The 16,967-nt window shown below is 63.3% G+C and overlaps 2 protein-coding genes across 7 annotated transcripts; one reads left to right on the top strand and one right to left on the bottom strand.

Annotated features, from left to right (window-relative positions):
• Nucleotides 1-342: 342 nt before the first annotated feature.
• POLR2L (RNA polymerase II, I and III subunit L) lies at nucleotides 343-2,201 on the bottom strand. Its single transcript, XM_075545177.1, has 2 exons — nucleotides 2,013-2,201; nucleotides 343-600 (listed from the first exon to the last, which is right to left on the bottom strand). Exons 1-2 carry the CDS (start codon nucleotides 2,105-2,107, stop codon nucleotides 492-494), a joined length of 204 nt encoding a protein of 67 aa, XP_075401292.1. The 5' UTR covers nucleotides 2,108-2,201; the 3' UTR covers nucleotides 343-491.
• An 84-nt stretch (nucleotides 2,202-2,285) lies between these two features.
• TSPAN4 (tetraspanin 4) lies at nucleotides 2,286-16,957 on the top strand. 6 transcript variants are annotated; one of them, XM_075545171.1, is made up of 8 exons: nucleotides 2,286-2,431; nucleotides 8,826-8,905; nucleotides 14,448-14,639; nucleotides 15,149-15,223; nucleotides 15,704-15,805; nucleotides 16,018-16,149; nucleotides 16,233-16,316; nucleotides 16,548-16,957. In XM_075545171.1, the coding sequence occupies exons 2-8, from the start codon at nucleotides 8,843-8,845 to the stop codon at nucleotides 16,614-16,616; spliced, it is 717 nt and encodes a 238-aa protein (XP_075401286.1). In that variant the 5' UTR covers nucleotides 2,286-2,431; nucleotides 8,826-8,842; the 3' UTR covers nucleotides 16,617-16,957. The 6 variants fall into 6 exon arrangements, with proteins under 6 accessions (XP_075401286.1, XP_075401287.1, XP_075401290.1 ...); XM_075545172.1 differs by lacking the exon at nucleotides 2,286-2,431 and adding an exon at nucleotides 3,464-3,604; XM_075545175.1 differs by lacking the exon at nucleotides 2,286-2,431 and adding an exon at nucleotides 3,705-3,789.
• Nucleotides 16,958-16,967: the final 10 nt, after the last annotated feature.

A 16,967-nucleotide genomic window follows, 5' to 3' on the forward strand; every position in this document is an offset into this window, starting at 1 on the left:
AGTGGGGGGTGGGGGCCAGGGTGGAGCCACAGTCACAGGGAGAGGTGGGGCTGAAGGCAGCACCCCAACAGGGAACCTGGGCTGGGGAAGGCGAGTGTATGTGTGTGTGTGGGGTCTAGTTCCTGAGTACCCAGACAGCTTCGTCCCTAAGTAAGGCTCTATCTGGCCACTGGCCATTTCTCCCCAGCCAATGTCCTCTGCACCCAGAGGGTGCCATTCAGGAGCCCTCCTCAACTTGGTGGCCGCTCAGTGGATGCTATGGAGACCCTCTCAAAGTCCTCGCTCACAACAACCATAAGGCAGGAGACTGGGACAGAAACCCCAGACAGCCACTTGAGACTCTTAAGTGGTTCAGCAATGAGCTTTATTGGGGGGTGCCCCTGATGCCGAGGTCAGGGTCCCCTCCGAGGCCTCCATTTTGGGCTTTGCCGCCCTGCTTGTGCTATGTAGGCAAGATGTGGCGTTGCGGACAGCATGATCACTTCTCCAGGTCACTTCTCCAGAGGCGCGTAGTTAAGCAGCTTCTCAATGAGGTCCACGTGGGCCAGCAGCATGCGACGGCAGCAGTACCGCTTCAGGCCCAGAGCATCCAAGGCATCCCTGGGGGGTGGGGGTGGGAGTGGAGCGTGAGACCAGGTGGTCCTCCACCTCCAGCCCTACTGCTACAGGCAAGAGCTGGACCAACCAGGAACTTGCCCATAGCCTCCACCCCACGGGGCCAAGATTGGTCACCTTACAAGCTACGTCCTGTCCCCATTCCCAGGTCTATCTGTCATTAGTTTCCAGCTGCCCCTATCCCTGTCCCATGCTGCTGGCTCTTCTACGAGGGCTGGTGGCTCTAGGGCTCCCAAACAGCATGACGGTGGAGGGGCTTGCACTAGAAAAGCATCCAAGGCAGTAGGTCCCCGCTCCTCCAGGCTGACCCAGGTGTCCCACAGGGCGGTGGCACTCCGCCCTCCCTCCAGTTTCCCACTGTGATCTGATGCCCGGGCCCCCCCAAAGCTATGGCAGGCGCCACTGCACCGGCCTTGTCTGGGTCCTGCCTCAGAGCCCCAGTCAAGGCACCCTGTGGACATCAGCCCTCCCAACGTGTACTCACAGACCCTAGCAGGAGGATCCTCTTCAGGGAAGCCACTCCCCCTAAGCTACCTATGCCAGGATCCCCAGAAAGACGCACAGCTGTGGTCACTCCACATGGAGGGCTTGAACTAGATGCGAGACCCTGACATGCAGGGTCTCCCAGGGAGAGCCTGGGCCCTATCGAGGCTTGGCAGGCACCCATTTCCACTGAGCACACCTGCCCGACTGCTTGCAAGATGCTGGGGCAGGCAGAGCTGGGGACCCACAGGCTGGGGACAGGCACAGACTAGCGAGTGGTTACAAGTGATGCCAACAAGAAAGTCCCTGCCCTGTGCCAGGGTTCATTGGGTCAGAAAGTGAGCCTCATCTTACAGAATGGGGCAGTGTGGTCCCAAACACATGGCTGGGGGCGCGGTGGGGAGAATGGTAGTCTGGGGGCTCTGTGGACCTCAGTGGATGGAGGGTTTTGGTGTCCAGCTTCCCTCAGCTACGTTGTCTGGGAAGTGCTATCCTGAGGGGATGAGACCCTGTTCTTAAGGGCCGCAGGCCACCGCCTACTGGCTCTAGTGCTCTCAGCTTAACAGGCCAAGCCCCAGCCCCTGCAGGCCAGGTCCCCAGACAACGCTGAACCTCTTCAAGTTGGGTGCCTACAAGACCCCAGCAGAGCCCTAGTCTCCTGCAGGCCAGGCCCCCAGCCCCCACCCGACCCCTGCCGAGCCTAAGCCCCTAGGCAGGCTGGACCACAGCCAAGCCCCAGCCTGAACCCCTGGAAGCTGGGCGCCTGCCCGACCCCAGCAGAGCACCCGCCAGGCCCGGCCAAACCGGAGCCCCTTGCAGGCTGGGCGCCCACCCCCACCCGACCCCGGGCGAACCGGACCTCCTCGCAGGCCCGCGGAACGGTTCCCGCCGGCGGCTAGCGGCCCGGCGCTCACCCCTCGGTGTACTCGGCTTGCAGCAGCCCCAGGTAGGCCTCCCACTTGTTCCCGACGATCTTGCCACAGGTGAAGCAGCGCACGGGGATGATCATGGCGGTGGCACTAAGAAGTCAGTGCAGCGCGACGTCCGACTACCAGTCGCAGTAGCGAGTCAGGCCCGCTTCCGCCGCTTTAAGGCAGGCCCCGCCTCGGGCACGTCCACAGACGCGGGGGGACCGTCTCCGCCCGCCCCCGGCCCCAGGCGGCGCCTTAGAGCAGTCGGCACCACACCCCCCCTTCGAAGTCTTGGTACATTCCATGCGACGGCGGCCGAGTGTGGCCGTAAAGGTCGGCGGCGCGATTCGCGTTTCTCGTGTCCCGGAGAGTGACAGGCGCGCGGTGGGCGCCGAGGAGCCCAGAGCTGGCGGCGCGCGCAGGTACCGCCGCACCTTCCTTCCCCCGCCCTCCCTAGAAATGCAGCCGGGGTCCCGCGGCTTGCTGGGCCCCGAGCCGGTCCGGGACGGAGCAGAGATCGGGGCGCATGAGTTCGAGCCCTAGCGCGGAGCCGGAGTAGAGTCGCTGCAACAAGTGGCGGGTCGAGCGGGACGGGGTTGCGCAGGCCACGAGGGGCTGAGGCGGGCGGGTGCCTTCGGGGCACCCCGGTCCCCAGGACCCGGCGCCCCCCAGTTGGGTCTGGGGTCTCTGAGTCCCACTCTCGGCCGACCCTTCGGGGGGCACCGCCCTGGCCGCCTCCCCCTCACTCTGGCCCCATTCGTAACGGTCATTACCTGCAGCTCCTGGAGGCTGCAGGGCCAAGTTGGACCCCCGGCAGGCTTGCGGGGCCGCGATCGATCGGACGGCGGGCTGGCCCGGCGGCTCATCGATCCGCCGGGGTCCGCGGGCGCCACCATCCCATCCCGGGAGGGCCACTGGAAGCGACGTCGGGAGGGGCCCAGCAGCGGGGCAGGAGGTCTGGGCAGCCCTGAGGTGAGAAGGGGGTGGTCGGGGAGAAGGGGGCGTCTCCTGAGCGAACCTTCCAGAGCATAGGATCTTCCATGGCCAACCTGCTTGTGCGCGAGAGTGACCTGGAGGCCGCCCCTGCAGGGTTGGAAAGGTGACTGGTGTGGCTTAAGAGTATGGAGGTGCTGCGGGTAGAGAGGATTAGAGCCGGGGAACTGTGCTCGCTGACCCCCCCCCCCACCAAAGAGGGCTCTGGTCTTCAGGGGTGCTGTGTGGAAAGTAGGTCCTGCTGTCCCCACTAAGTGGGTCCCTGACCGTCAGACCCTCACCTCAAACATTGGCCTTCAGCTCCCTAAGCACTTAGTTGGGCATCGGGGAGAGATTGGGGTCCCCTGAGTCCTGTGGGGCTGATCTGTGCTGCTGCCTCCCGGAGGCGTCCTTTCACCCGACCTGGGCTCTGGGCAGCCTCCCCAGGGACATTTGCTGCCCTGGCTGCGTCCAGATGCCGAACCACGAGCTGTGTCCACTTCCCTTCCCGGCTCCCTCCCCTGTGGGCTGGCTGAAGGCACATCCTGTCCCTGCCTGGAGGGCAGGGGACGGGCCTTGAGTCACAGTGGCCTCGGGTCCCGCCAGAAAGTGGCTGCCAGGAGGTGAGTCAGGGACCTGAGCAGGGTGGACCCTCGAGGGCAGGGGCCGGAGGTTTCCTGGGGGCGGAGCCAGCTGGCCCCACCCCTGCTACGCCTGGCCCCTTGTTTTCGTGGAGCCAGCGTGAGCGGGCCGCCCAGACCCCGCCGGGCCAAGCTGACATTCCTGGAATTCCAGGAGCTGGGAGTGAGTGAGTGCTGATTTGGGGGCGGGTGGCCTCCTCTTCCCCAGCTCCTCCCTCCAGCTCCCTGATTTCCAAAGGGGGAGCCGGCCTGTATGGATGGCCCCTCACGCTTGCAAATCCCCAACACGTGGGTCAGCACCCCACGGCTGAGCAAAGGGTCCTGGCTGGGGCACTTGCTGCGCCCACTGGGTTCAGCCGGAACAGTGTAAGCATGGCCACCCTGCCTGGTGGTGGGAGGGGCCATGGTGGGAGAGGGCTTTGGGGCCTAGGTTGGGGCGGGGGCTGGTTTCCAAGAAGAGCCCTTTGGGCCTAAAAGGGGGGAAGGGAAGAATGAGCTGAGTCTGGAGGCTGACCACGCTTCCGGTGTGAGCCAGGTCAAGTCAGGGCAAAGGACAGGGGAAGTTAGAGACTCCACATCCAGGCCACGGACCCCTCCTCTGGAGACAGGCTGTCCCCTGGAAGTGTGTGGGGTGGCCTGAGGCGGAGCACTGGGCTGAGATTCCTCCTGTTTCCTCAAAGGTGAAGCTGTTCACCATGAGGACAAGCCCCCTGGAGGCCTTGGGTGTGACCCTTTGGTGGGAGGGGGATGGCGCCCTGCCTTGACTGCCTGGGCCTGGTCTCTTCCCAGCCTTGCCCTGCCCCCTGCTCCCAGCTGGGCCTGCCCACCGGCTTTGGACAGATGTGTTTTCACAGGGCCACAAACACATATGCCTGTCCCCAGGGCCAGAAAATGGCTGGCAGGGGCGACTGTCAGTCCCACCACCATCCATGCTGGATCACCAGGTGTGCCCCTGGGGCTCCTGTCTCCAGGACACGTGGGTGGGCTCGCAGGCTGTGAGAGCAGCGTGGCAGATGCATCCAGTGACCCTGTGGACACGTCTGGCTGGTGGCATTTGGAAATGTCACGGCCACCCGCAGCCTGGACCCTGGATTCTTTCTTTTACTTTATTTTTTTCTCTATTTTTGTGTGATTAGTGTGTGAGGTTAGTGTGTGATCATTGTATGTGGGGTTAGTGTGTGAGGTTAGTGTGTGTGTGTGTGTGTGTGTGTGTGATCAGGGTGTAAAGTTAGTGTGTGATCAATGTGTGTGAGGTTAGTGTGTGTGAGGTTAGTGTGTGTGTGAGGTTAGTGTGTGTGTGAGGTTAGTGTGTGTGAGGTTAGTATGTATGAGATCAGTGTGTCGGACCGGGACCCTGGATTCTAAGGCCTGCCCTGCAATGAGGGGTGGGGGCCCCCGTGGGGCAGGGGGGCTCTGTTCACACTACAGTACAGGTGGGGACCTGATTGTACCCCTTGTATCTACCCCTTGTGGCTCTGGTGGAGAAGTACCTGAGGGGACACAGGAAGGGGCCCCATGGGAGGGGGCCATCCAGGAGGAGGTTTAGGTGGTCCCTTCTCCTTTGTGCGCAGTGCCCCTCCCCCGTGGGGTCTGTAGGACCTATAAGGGGCCCTCCTGGGCAGCCTCAGGAAGGCTGACACCACAGGCCTGTTTGTGTTGGCTGGGCGGGTCTGGTTCTCTCCTCAAAGCCTCCTCATAGCCTCAGCCTGGGGGGCCAGTCGGGGCAGCCCCTCCATTCTCCCTGAGCTGCTGGCCTAGCTGAGCTTGGAGAGGAGGGCTGAACGCCCAGCCGCTGGCCGCCCAGACTGCTGGGCTGAGAGAACACATCTCCTTACCTGCGGCCTGTCTGCTGGGCCTGGTCCACACGGTGCTCAGCTGTGTTGCTGCTGGGGCTGCCCCTCTGGGTGTGACTGTGGTCTGGTCAGGTAGGTGGCCAGGTTGGGCCTACCCTCACAGCTGTGTGTCCCCAGGTGGCAGTCACTGGACCCAGGAGGAAGGAGGCTGCAGGGCAGAGTGGGGTGAAAGGGGCCTGGGGCTGGGAGGGGCAGCCTCTGCTGAGGTCAGCCTTCCTGTTGTCTGGCCCTGGCTGGCCCTGGCGTCAGTAGGGAGGTCTTGGTGATGGCCCCCACCTGAGCCCTCCAAAAGCCGTAGGGCGGTTCAGGGGCATATAGGAGGGCAGAGCTGCCCTGTGGCACCAGCCCCCATTCCTGGACACCCTAGGTTGGGAGCAACAGGGACCTAAGCTCCCCAATCTGGCCTATGGCCCTGCTCTCAACCATTCCTCTCTGCCCCTTCTCTGTGGGGCCTCCGGGGCTCCAGGTCCCTGCCTCTGTCTCAGTGGTGGGGTGCTGGTGGAAGAAGATGGGGTGCTACCTAGGTTTTACTTTATGGAATGTGACTCTGGGCCCTGCTGGGACACCCCAACCCTTCCTGCTGCTCTTAGGCCTTCATCCCAGGATTCCTCTACAGGTGGGGATGGGGAGGAGTTCTCAAATTTCCACTCTTCAGGGGTCGGTTGTTCTCAGTCAGGACTGAGGTAAGGGGGAGGGGACAGTCTCAAGCCATCTGTTCGGTGGCCTCCCCAGCCTCCAAGTGTGGTCCTTGAGTGGCCAAGCACTTAGAGTGGCCCAGTGGGCACTGAGCCCTCTCCCAGCTCTGCTGGCCTCTACCCTGCGCTCCTGGAAAGCCCGCCTGTCCCCCCCCCCATCTGCGGGGGAGGTGGGTAGAGAGGGAGAACTGGGCAGGCACCACAGGGGCCAGCTTGCTGGTACTTCCTCCACTTCTGCTGTTCTGGGTGGTGGGTGGCGAACAGGGGAGGCTCCCTTCCCCTTGGGAACAGGCCTCATGGGCAGTGGGCAGCGTGTCCCAGTGTCTGTGGAATGTGTGTGTGTATGTGCGTGTCATGTTATTGTGTCTGCTGCCTTTGTGCCTGTTCATGGTGTTACTCCACATGTCTTCCTGTCAGTCTCTGTGTGAGTCTCATGTAAACATGCATGTCTGTGTTGTGCCCCTGGGCCTGTGTCTCCATCTTTCTGTGAGCACATGTCTGCACATGCTTGTTCTCTGTATCTCTGTGTATGTGTTCTCTGAATCTGTGTGTCCATGTCCCTGTGAGTGCACACGTGCTCATGCGGGCCCTGTCTGCACAAATGTACACCCTTGTCCGGTGAGGAGTACACATGAGAATGTACATACTATGTGTGTGCCTGTCTGTGCCTGAGAGATCTCAGGGGGAGCCAGGTTTGGGGGGCAGCCCTGTTGGAAAGGGTCTACTCCTCAAGCCTGGGTGGTGTGGGCTCCATTCCCTTTGCCTGTGCTCCCTGCACACTACCACCTGCCTTGGCTCCTGACCACCTGCCCCCTCCTGTCTGACGGCCGAACCTCATTCCTGTGGCAAGCTTGGTGAGGCAGCTCCTAGCTGGGAAGGGGCGACTGCTGGCTGGGGGAGCCACATGCCTATAGACGTGCTGGGGAGACCCCACATTCTAGTGTCAGTGACTCCTCCACCCCCAACAGCCTGATGCCACATCCATCTGCAGCCCCCCGTGCCTGCTGACTTGGCAGCGGGACTGGCCTGGTGATCTGGGTCTTGTTACAGTTGGCTGGATTTCCCGCCAGACTAGCTCTTGTGTTAGGGGACACATCAGGGACGATAGGGTGGACTGAACTGAGGCTGTCCATGTCTGAGTGGAGGGGTGGTGGGGACTGCAGGCCTGTGTTATGTCTGTGTCCCTCTCCCTCCCCCCCCCCCCGGCCTCACGCACAGCTACGATTCTCTGCCAAGGCCACACTGGGGACAGCAACGGTCTGGTGGCCCTTGTTCAGCTAGACTGGGGTACCAGGCCTCATTAGGTGCCCAAGGGTCCATCCCTAAACCCTTCCCCACACCTCCACCTTCTGAGGTCTAGGTGCTGGTGGCCACGTTCCTTCCCTCCCCCCTCCCCTTTCCTGTGGCTTTCCCCCATCTTTTCCTTCCCCTTTGCCTCCCCTATTCAGCCCCCTGATGCCCAGCTCTCAGGGACCCCTCATTGGACCTCAGTTTCCCAGACTGTCTCATGTAGTAGACATCCCCCTCCTCACACCCTGGTGGCCTTAGCTAACCCTAAGCCCTTCTCAGCCCACGCCCTGTGCCTGTCTTCCCCACATACTGGGACAAGCTGTGAGGGCCTGATCCGTGGAGGTGTGCGTGCCTGCATGCATGCACCAGGGCACCTGTGCATGGCTAGTACTTGTGCCTGCTCCAACCTGGGCAGCTTGATGGAGGACTTGAAGTGAAGACTCTGGAAATCAAGAATGCAAGAAACCTGTCTATGCCCTGACACTCACACCTGCAGCTCTGTCCCTGGTCCCAAAGCCACCTTTTTCATTGTCAACCTCAGCGTCCCATCAGCCAGCTCCATGTACAGCTAGCTTCCTACTGGACTGGGTGCCCTGGTACTTCTCCCCCCCCCCCCCCCACTCCCGCATGCAGGGCGCTGCAGGATTCGGGGCCCCAAACCAGGCTGAGGGGGGTGCTGGTGGGGAACACTCACTGCAGGGAGTGGCTGAGCTCCTTTGCCAGGTGCAGGGGCCTGAGGTGGAGTCCGACCCTAGAGCTGCCCCCAGTCGGCGGCTGCGTCGGGGTCACCCTGTATTTGCACGGTTTGAGGTCTCTTAGGTGTGACCTTCCGGCAGGTCTGGAGACATCATTGGTCCCAAGCCGGGCACGGCTGACCTGGCCTCAGCCGGGCCCCGCGGGCAGCACCGCCTCCCAGCGGCCAGGGCTTGGGCATGCAGGGGAGGGCTCAGGGGCGGGGCCGGGGCGCGAGCGGATTGGAGGGGCGGCGGCGGCGGGGCGGGGCGCCGGGGCGGGGAGCGCGGCCGCAGCGGGCCGGCCGGGGCAGGTGTCCGGGCGCTGCCGCCCCGGGGAGCGGGCCCGCGCGCCCGGCTGCTGATGCCCGCGGGGCATGGCGGGGCGCTGAGCGCGGGGCGGGCGCCATGCGCCGCTCGAGCACGGACGAGTCCGCGTACCGGCGCAGCCCGTCGCCGGACGGCAAGGCGCGCGGGGGGCCCTTCCGCCGCTACAGCAGCCTGTACGGGCGCGGCGGGGCGGGCAGCGCCCCCTTCGGCCTGCACGCCCACGCGGCCCCGGGCGGCGCCGCGGCGCCCAAGGGCAGCAAGTACGTGGTCTTCTACCTGGACCTGTCCTTCATCTTCCTCCTAGAGTTGAAGCGCTGCAGCATGGCGCGCGGCTGCCTCCAGTGCGTCAAGTACCTCATGTTTGCCTTCAACCTGCTCTTCTGGGTGAGTGCGTCCGGCCAGGGCGGGGGTGCGGGGGTCCCTGGGATCTCTGCTGCAGGGGAGAGGGGGTGGCACACCTGGGACACCGGACTCGAGTGGACGCCCGCGGCACTGTGGTAGGTGGGCTGCCTGCCCCAGGCCTCTTTCTGCGGGAGGGACGTGTCCTGGTGCACTTGCCCTCCCGAGAGGACACTGCACCTTGCCCACCATCCACCTTCAAGTCCCCATGTGCTGTCTGACCCCCTTGCCCTGCCCACCCAGGTCCAGGGGCTGAGGGGTGCTGTCCACCTGGAGGAGGGTGTGTGCCCAACAGACCAGCCAGGGTGCCAGGTGGCTTCCCGTGTTCTCAGACCCCTGAGCCCCTGCCCAGGGCCTTGAGGGGCAGCGCTGAGGGGGCCCCCCTCGAAGCCATAGCCCCCAGGAGAGAGCTACCTCCGTGACTGTAGCTGCAGGTGGGAGCTTTGGGGAGGGGGCGCTGGGGCTGAGTCCCCTGCACAGCTGGGCAGGGCTATGGCCCAAGGCCCACCTTCCTGCTTCCTTCTGGGACACTGACTTCTTTTTTAATCCACTCACCCACTTGCGTTTTATATTCTGTAAGTGAACAAAACAAAAACACTCAATGCCTAGGTTCCGGGAACAGTCACCTTTGCCAGTATCCTATAATCCTATTGACATCTTTCCTCACACTCTCTCCCCTATAGCCTGACTCCTCTGGGGGCAGCCAGCGGAGGCAGCTGCGAGGTGTCACCCCAGCAGTTTCTATCCCTGCTGGGCTCACCCCAAAGCCTTGTCTTCTGCCTGGGGCTCAGGGCTGTTTCTGTAAACGAGCTGGGCCTTGGGCAGTGGCACTGGGTACCAGCTGGCAGGGCTAGTGAGCCCATGGCAGAGCTGTGGCCACAGGTGACAATGTGACAGGTGACTGGCTTCAGGGTGGGTGCTGTTGAAGGGGTCGCAGCAGTGGTGTCAGGAAGGGTCAGTGGGGGAGGGTGGGCTATATGCAGGACCCCATTCTCTCCATGTCCACCTCCTTCCTGAGTGATGGGGATACTGTCCTGGGCCCTGGGCACCTGCTTGGGAGTGCCCCGTGGACCCGGACTGAGATAAGACCTGCTGAGACTCACAGTGAGGAGTCCTCTGTCCTGAGTAGATCAAGTCATTGGCCACTGGGGACCCTCGGTCCACCCGAAGCCCCTGCTGCCTGGCCTTGGATGCCTCCCCAGTCTGGTCCTGGGGCTGAAACAGAGAGGAGGGCCAGTGCCCACAGGAGGCAGTCAGCTGATCAGGTAGGGCTGATCACATGACCCCAAGGGCCTGGACACAGGCCCAGCTTTTCCCCCAGACCAGCTGGCTTTTGTGGAGTCCCTGAGAAGCCCCCTTCCTCCTGATAACACCCCCAACCTGAGGGTAGCTCTAGGGAGCTGGGTCAGAGGACCCTCCCTGCCTGCCTTCCTCTGAGGAGTCTGCTCACTCTCCCATGGACGGACACACACACACTTCCCTGGAGCTCAGTCCCCCTGGGCCTGGGGGATGGAGCCGGAAGGGCTGTGGGTTTCTTTAGGGTTGAGTTGTATCTGTTCCCTGATGGTGCCCGTAATGGGGTCTGGAAGAGTGTGGAGGTGGGAGCCTGGCAGCTCCCCAGCACAGAGCAGCCCTGTGCACCTGTCACTATGCAGCCAGGGGGCTACTTGCCACATCTGTGGGCCTCTTCTGAGGTCTGTGTGGTCACCATGTGTGCTGACGGGAGTTTCTGAGCATGCCCTGTGGTAACAGAGACCTCTCCTACCCAGGGCCCACGCAGTGGACACACCCACAGTGCACGTGTAGCTAACATGCTCACACAGTGTGCACACAACCAGCATGCACACGCAGTGCACACACATACACCCACACTCACACCCACGTAGTGTGTGCACTCCTGTGGGCACACATCCATGTGCCTGGCCCCCAGGATCTCTGTCCCTGTGGACCAGAGCCCAAGTGTGCCCATGAGCAGGCGTGCATGCAAGCAGATCTGTGTGTGCAAGAGTGACACTGGGGTGTGGGCTCAGTGGCTCATGGGACGGTCAACCTGTGCACTCTGTGATGGCAACTGGGCCTGTGAGACTGAAGGGCAGAGACCCTCTGTCCTGCTCTCCCTGCTGCAGGCCCCCGGGAGGGGAAGAGGTGGCAGTGGCTGAAGTGGGAGGTGTCTTCAGTGATGGGCTGGAAGCTTCACAGCAGCATGGGACCCAGACAAGCCCTGTTTTCTTGGGTCCTCAGTTTCCCCATCTTAACTGGGGGTGGTCATGAGGGCCCAGCAGGGTGGTGGATGGTTGCAGGGCCGTGGTCTTGACCGGAGGAGGTGCAGCATGGGGCAGGGCTGCCTGCCGGTCTTTGTCTGCCCACTCTTGTCCCAGGGGTCCCACTGTGGGGCGGCAACTGCACATCCCCAGCCTGGGTGGTCCCCAGCGAGCAGCAGACAGTGTCTGATGCTGGCAGGTGCGGGCTCCCGAGGAAGGCCAGGACTGGCAGAGGGCCTCCAGGCTGGCCAGCCCGGGCTGTTGGACCTGGGACAACAGGCTCTCGAGCCCCCCTGCAGGTGTTCCCACTTGTAGAGCTGTGGGACACAGACACGCCCCCTGTCCCCACATGGGAACCGCCTGCAGAGGGCTTGGGGTTGGGCAGCCAAATGCTCTCTGGCTTGTAGTGGCATCTATTCCAGAGCCTTCCCAGGGCCCCTGTGTGCCAGGTCCCAAGTCACTGCTCAGATGAGACCTCACAAGAACTGGAACCAAGACGAAGACCCCAGCCAGCTCTCAGGATGGATCTCAGTACCTCTCCTGGGGGACTCAAGGAGCCTGATGGGCCTCACCCTGTAGACCCAGCCCTGGTGCCCAGGGCAGAGTGGACATGAAGAACTCCCCCTTCTGTCACATTGGAGGACCCCTCTACCACCATCCCCCTCCACTCATGGCAAGACTGCCTTCCCCCAGCCTTTGGGCTCTGTGCACCCAGGGTGGGTGGTGAGGAGGGCACGGGGGCCTGGCGGACTGGTCTCACCTTGCACTTACTGGTTCAGTGGACGGTGTGGTGGCTGCCGGTCCTGAAGCCAGGTCTCCCCGTGCACCCACCCCATGCCCCGCCCTGGACAGCATGGTAGGTGAGCCTGTACAGGACACAGGGAGTTGCCTGCCCTTGGCTAGGTTCGGCTGCCGAGCTGGCCCTGAGCCTTCCTGCCCCCAGCCGGCCTGGCTTGAACAGACTGGCTCTGGCCCAGGCCGGTGAGGGGCTTCCCGTGCCCAGGGTGTGGGCCAACTGCCCGGCCATCTGCTACGATCTCGTGACCAGAGGCGGCAGGCCGAGGCTGGCATCCCGGCCCCAAAAGTCCTGGAGCAGATTCAGTGGATGTCAGTCACCATGGGTCCTGCTCCCTGGGTTGGGCCCGCTCGAAAGAGACAGAAGAGGGCAAGGGCAGAGAAGGGATGTAGGGGATACAGTGGGAGAGCCCTGCCTGCTGCCACCCTGCAGGGCCTGGCCCACCAGCGCCGGTGGCCTGGGTATGAGGTCCTGGCAGGGCGTCTGGGGTGCCCCTTGTCTCCAGCACTTGGAGGCTGTACTTCTTCGGCCACAATGTTTGAGACACAGACAGGCAGACACTGTTTCAGAATGACGGGATGTCATGAACCGCGGGCCAGCGAGCGCCCACGCATATGTGCAGGCTGCCATGTGTCTGGGTAGACGGGGCTGGGGGGCTCCAGAGGGGCCTGCCACTCCAAGGGGGAGAGCCAATGCGTCTGCTCTCCAGTGTGTCTGTGCTGACACCAGGGCTAGGGGCAGGGGAGGTCTTTGTGACTGTGTGTGGTGACGCCGGGGTATGTGTGTCTTTGTGGATGATGTGTGGCAGTGTGGTGACACTGGTATCGGTGACGGGGGTGTTTGTGGACTGCGGTGACACTGAGGGTGAGAGTGGGCATCTGTGTCGGGGTGAGGTCGTCGCAGGGTGTGTGGAAGCACTGGACGTGAGAGGACGTCTGATGGCGTGGCGGAGGTAGGGACGTCGTGTCGGTGTGCCAACTAGAAAGGGACTTCCCACAGGGGGCCCAAGCAGTGGCTCTGGTTTGGGGGTGAGCTATGGGGCTCTCTCGCAGCTCTTCACAGAAACCCTCCTTGCAGGCCTGTGTACCCACACTGTTCCCCGCCACCTACCTCCCCCTAACCAAGGCCAGTCTGCATGGTGCCCTTCCCCGCGCCTCTTCTTGCCCATGGTGGAGGGGCCTGGTGCGGATGTGCTTGTCCTGGGCGGCAGCGCCAGCACCTTCCCCACTTAGGGATGTCCCAGGCTCCCCCCTTGATCTGAGCTTCGTCCCCTTGAGGTGTCAATTGGCAGGACACAGCCTGGCAGGTGCCAGGTTCTCGGTCTTGTTCCTACAGGGTGTGTGTGGGGGGTTGTCATCTGAGCTCAACACCCATAGGTGCCTCTGCAAAAGGAAGCCCAATGTCCAGGACACTGGGGACCGGCTGAGTCCCTGGCCCCATGTGACCAGTGTGTCCTGTGACCCTGGTGGCCTCCTATGAGATCCAGGTGCCACACTGGAACTGTGGGAGCATCCATGCCAACCTGCTCCGAATTGCATCCGCTGTGGCCTCTGGGCTGAGTGGGGACATGGCTCTGGCCCTGGAGCGCACGGCAGACAAAGCCTTTGCTGTCCCTCGGGGACGGGGAGCTACATGGGGACGGTCTCCTGCTCGCCCTCCTCTGGGCAGCTGCACTCCAGTCTGGCTTAATGCTTCCCGGGAGCAGTGTGCCCCTCCCCCACCTGCCCACTGCCCACTAATGGGCTCTCCCTGCGGCTAGGGGGAGGGGCCCTCTGAGTCAGGCCCACGCCTGGTAGTGGGCTGTGTGTGTGTGCAAGGGTTCCCTGCTTCCGGGGGCACCTCTGGAAGGTGGGGCGGCTGCAGGAGGCGGGTGTGTGCACCATCCTGTTTTCCTGGTGCAGGCGTGTCAGGGTGGGAGTCGGGACTCGTGGGCCGTGTGTGCACTGCCACTGCATCCCGAGAACCCCAGAGCTGCTCCTCTGGCCCCCCTCTTGAGTTCTGTAATTCGGCCCCGTCGTGAAGCTCCACGAACTGGGTGGGGGCTGGGGGCACCTGGAGATGTGCACGGGGTCTCCCCTGTTAGAGAGGTGTGTTCCAGGGCCTACAGGCTTTGCTACCCATGTGTGCTTGGGGGACAGCGGTGGTGGTGGCCACCCTCTGGTTCTGGTCCGGGTCCAGTGGGCAGCCGGCTGTCCGCAGAGAAGCAGACCAGGGTCTCCTGTTTGCCTAGATGGGGGCCTGGGCCCAGAGTGAGATGGTGGGGCCACCTCCAACAGCAGGTGTCCTGTGGGCAACCCTTCAGGGCCCTGGTCACAGTGGTTTCCCTGGGGACGGACACAGCACTGTGGGGATCATGGGGTGGACAGGGTATGGAGGACGTACCACTAGCCTGGGGAAGGCTCCGTGCTCTGGTGGTCCCAATGCCCCCTGGGCCCCTCAGTGCCTCATTCTCTCCCTATCGGCCGTCCAGCTGGGGGGCTGCGGCGTCCTCGGTGTTGGCATCTGGCTGGCTGCCACGCAGGGCAACTTCGCCACCCTGTCATCCTCCTTCCCGTCCCTGTCGGCCGCCAACCTGCTCATCGTGACGGGCACACTGGTCATGGCCATCGGCTTCCTGGGCTGCATCGGGGCCATCAAGGAACACAAGTGCCTGCTGCTGGGGGTGAGTGTGGACGGGCACATGGACAGAGGGCACGGGGAACACGGGCAGGGGCTAGGGCTGCCGGTACTCAGTGTAGGTGGGGATATGGGAGACACAGGGAATGTGGGGGACACAGAAGTTGGGGGCCAGGGCTTCTCACAGTGAGTGTGGGCAGGGGACAGGCGAGGGGCGAGTGGTGCCCCCAGACTGCTCAGAACCTGTGGGCCTTGTACCTTGAACACGTGGCCTTGTACCTCCCCGGGGCTGGGGGATGTGGACATCCACCTGAGGTCAGAGAAAGGGCGGTGTACCTTCAGGACTGGTCCTTGCTGGGCCAGGCACCCAACAGCTAGGCCTCCATGTCTGGGAGCCCAGCCAGACCAAGCTGACCTGGTGGTCTCGGCAGCTCCTCTGGGGAGGCCATCCACAGGAATTCTGCCAGGGCCAGCGGCGTGGTGCCCTCAGGATGGTGGGTGGGGGCCCTGTGGGTGGGGTTGATGAACCTGCTAACAGCCCCCCCGCCCCCCTAGTTCTTCGTGATGTTGCTGTGCGTGTTCCTGCTAGAGGCCACCATCGTCATCCTCTTCTTCGCCTACACAGACAAGGTGGGGCTGTCACCACGCCCGGGGCAGCGCTGGGCCGGGCTGTGCGTGCGGCTAGCTGGCAGTGGGGGCGGGTCATCACCAAGCAACACCCTGGGTCTCTGGTGCCCACAGCACGTGGACAGACCCCAGCGGGGTGAGCTCGCCCAGCCTGGCCTGCCCTGCCCTGCCTCTGGCCAGCTTTCCGGCCCGAGTGGCCGTCGCACTGTTCATTTGGTGCCCGGTGCGTTGCCTTTGTCAGCAGGGGCAGGAGACTGGTGGCTCCGCGTGGCTCAGGCTGTGTGCCCAGGCACGTGAGAGTGTCCTATGGGTGACCGGCCTGGCCCTGCATGTCCCTGGGAACTAGCCTAAGGGTTTTAGAACCCGTGTGAGTACCACGCCAGGCTGTGTGCACAAGCGGGGCACTCATACCTCAGCATGGAGGGCTATCCCATGTGGGGACTGGGCACAATTCAGGTCACATGAGTCCTGCTGTACCCCCAGATTGACAGGTACGCCCAGAGAGACCTCAAGAAGGGGCTGCACTTATACGGCACGCAGGGCAACGTGGGGCTTACCAACGCCTGGAGCATCATTCAGACCGATGTGAGTGGGTGTGGCGTGGGGGACACCCCACCCCACCTAGGGACATATGGCCCAGGTGTAGGAGACTGCCTAGAGGCCCCAACCTGAGCCAGCGCTCGGAGCGGGCAGTGCCTCCAGACAGCTTGGTGGGGTTAGTCTATGGAGGGCTCCAGAGTGGGCGGCCCATCCTGGGAGCGCCCCTCCAGCCCTGTTTCCCTGCCGGCCGCCTGCAGTTCCGTTGCTGCGGCGTTTCGAACTACACGGACTGGTTCGAGGTCTACAACGCCACGCGGGTGCCTGACTCCTGCTGCCTGGAATTCAGCGAGAGCTGTGGCCTGCACGCGCCTGGAACCTGGTGGAAGGCGGTGAGCCTGGAGCACGAGGCGGGGCTGGGGGGCGGGGTCAGAGCCGGGGTGGCCCCTCACCTGCAGGCTGGCTCTCCCCGCAGCCCTGCTACGAGACGGTGAAGGTGTGGCTGCAGGAGAACCTGCTGGCTGTGGCCATCTTCGGGCTGTGCACGGCACTGGTGCAGGTACGGCTTGGCTGGGCACCGTGCTCTGTGCCCCCTGGGGCCAAGGCAGCAGGTGCACCTGCTGACCCTCGGAGCCAGCCTCAGGAAGGACCCTGGGTGCCAAGCATGGTGGCCCCGGGGCCTCTCCTGGTGTCCCAAGGGCGGGGCAGGGTGGGGCCAGGGACGATGGCTGCCCTGCACTCCTGGAAGCCGGCACGGCTTTTCAGGATCTCCTTCTCCACCTGCCTGCAGATCCTGGGCCTCACCTTCGCCATGACTATGTACTGCCAGGTGTTAAAGGCGGACACCTACTGCGCGTAGCCCCACCCTGCAATCTGCCAAAGACCATCACCCAGACCAAGTTCGTGCCCCCGCCCCACGACTCGCTCTGTGCCCTGCTGGGTGCTAGGAGGGGCAGGTGGGCCGGGCGACCCTCCACCCAGCGGTCTGGAGGGAGGCCCAAGTCTACGTCCAGGACCAAGAGAAAGGCAGCCTACAGGGGAGGCCACAAAGGGATGGGGTGGGGTGGGGATACTGGGGACTTTGGCGCTTTTTATACTCATGTACTCTCCAGAGCAGTGTTTTTACCGGTCCCGTGCTCCCCTCGGAGCAGGGTCCATGCCAGCCCACCCAGCAGTATCTAATAAAGGGTGAGCACAGCCCTCCGCGTCA

The sequence above is a fragment of the Tenrec ecaudatus genome, chromosome 4, assembly GCF_050624435.1.
Source record: "Tenrec ecaudatus isolate mTenEca1 chromosome 4, mTenEca1.hap1, whole genome shotgun sequence".
NCBI lineage: Eukaryota > Metazoa > Chordata > Mammalia > Afrosoricida > Tenrecidae > Tenrec > Tenrec ecaudatus.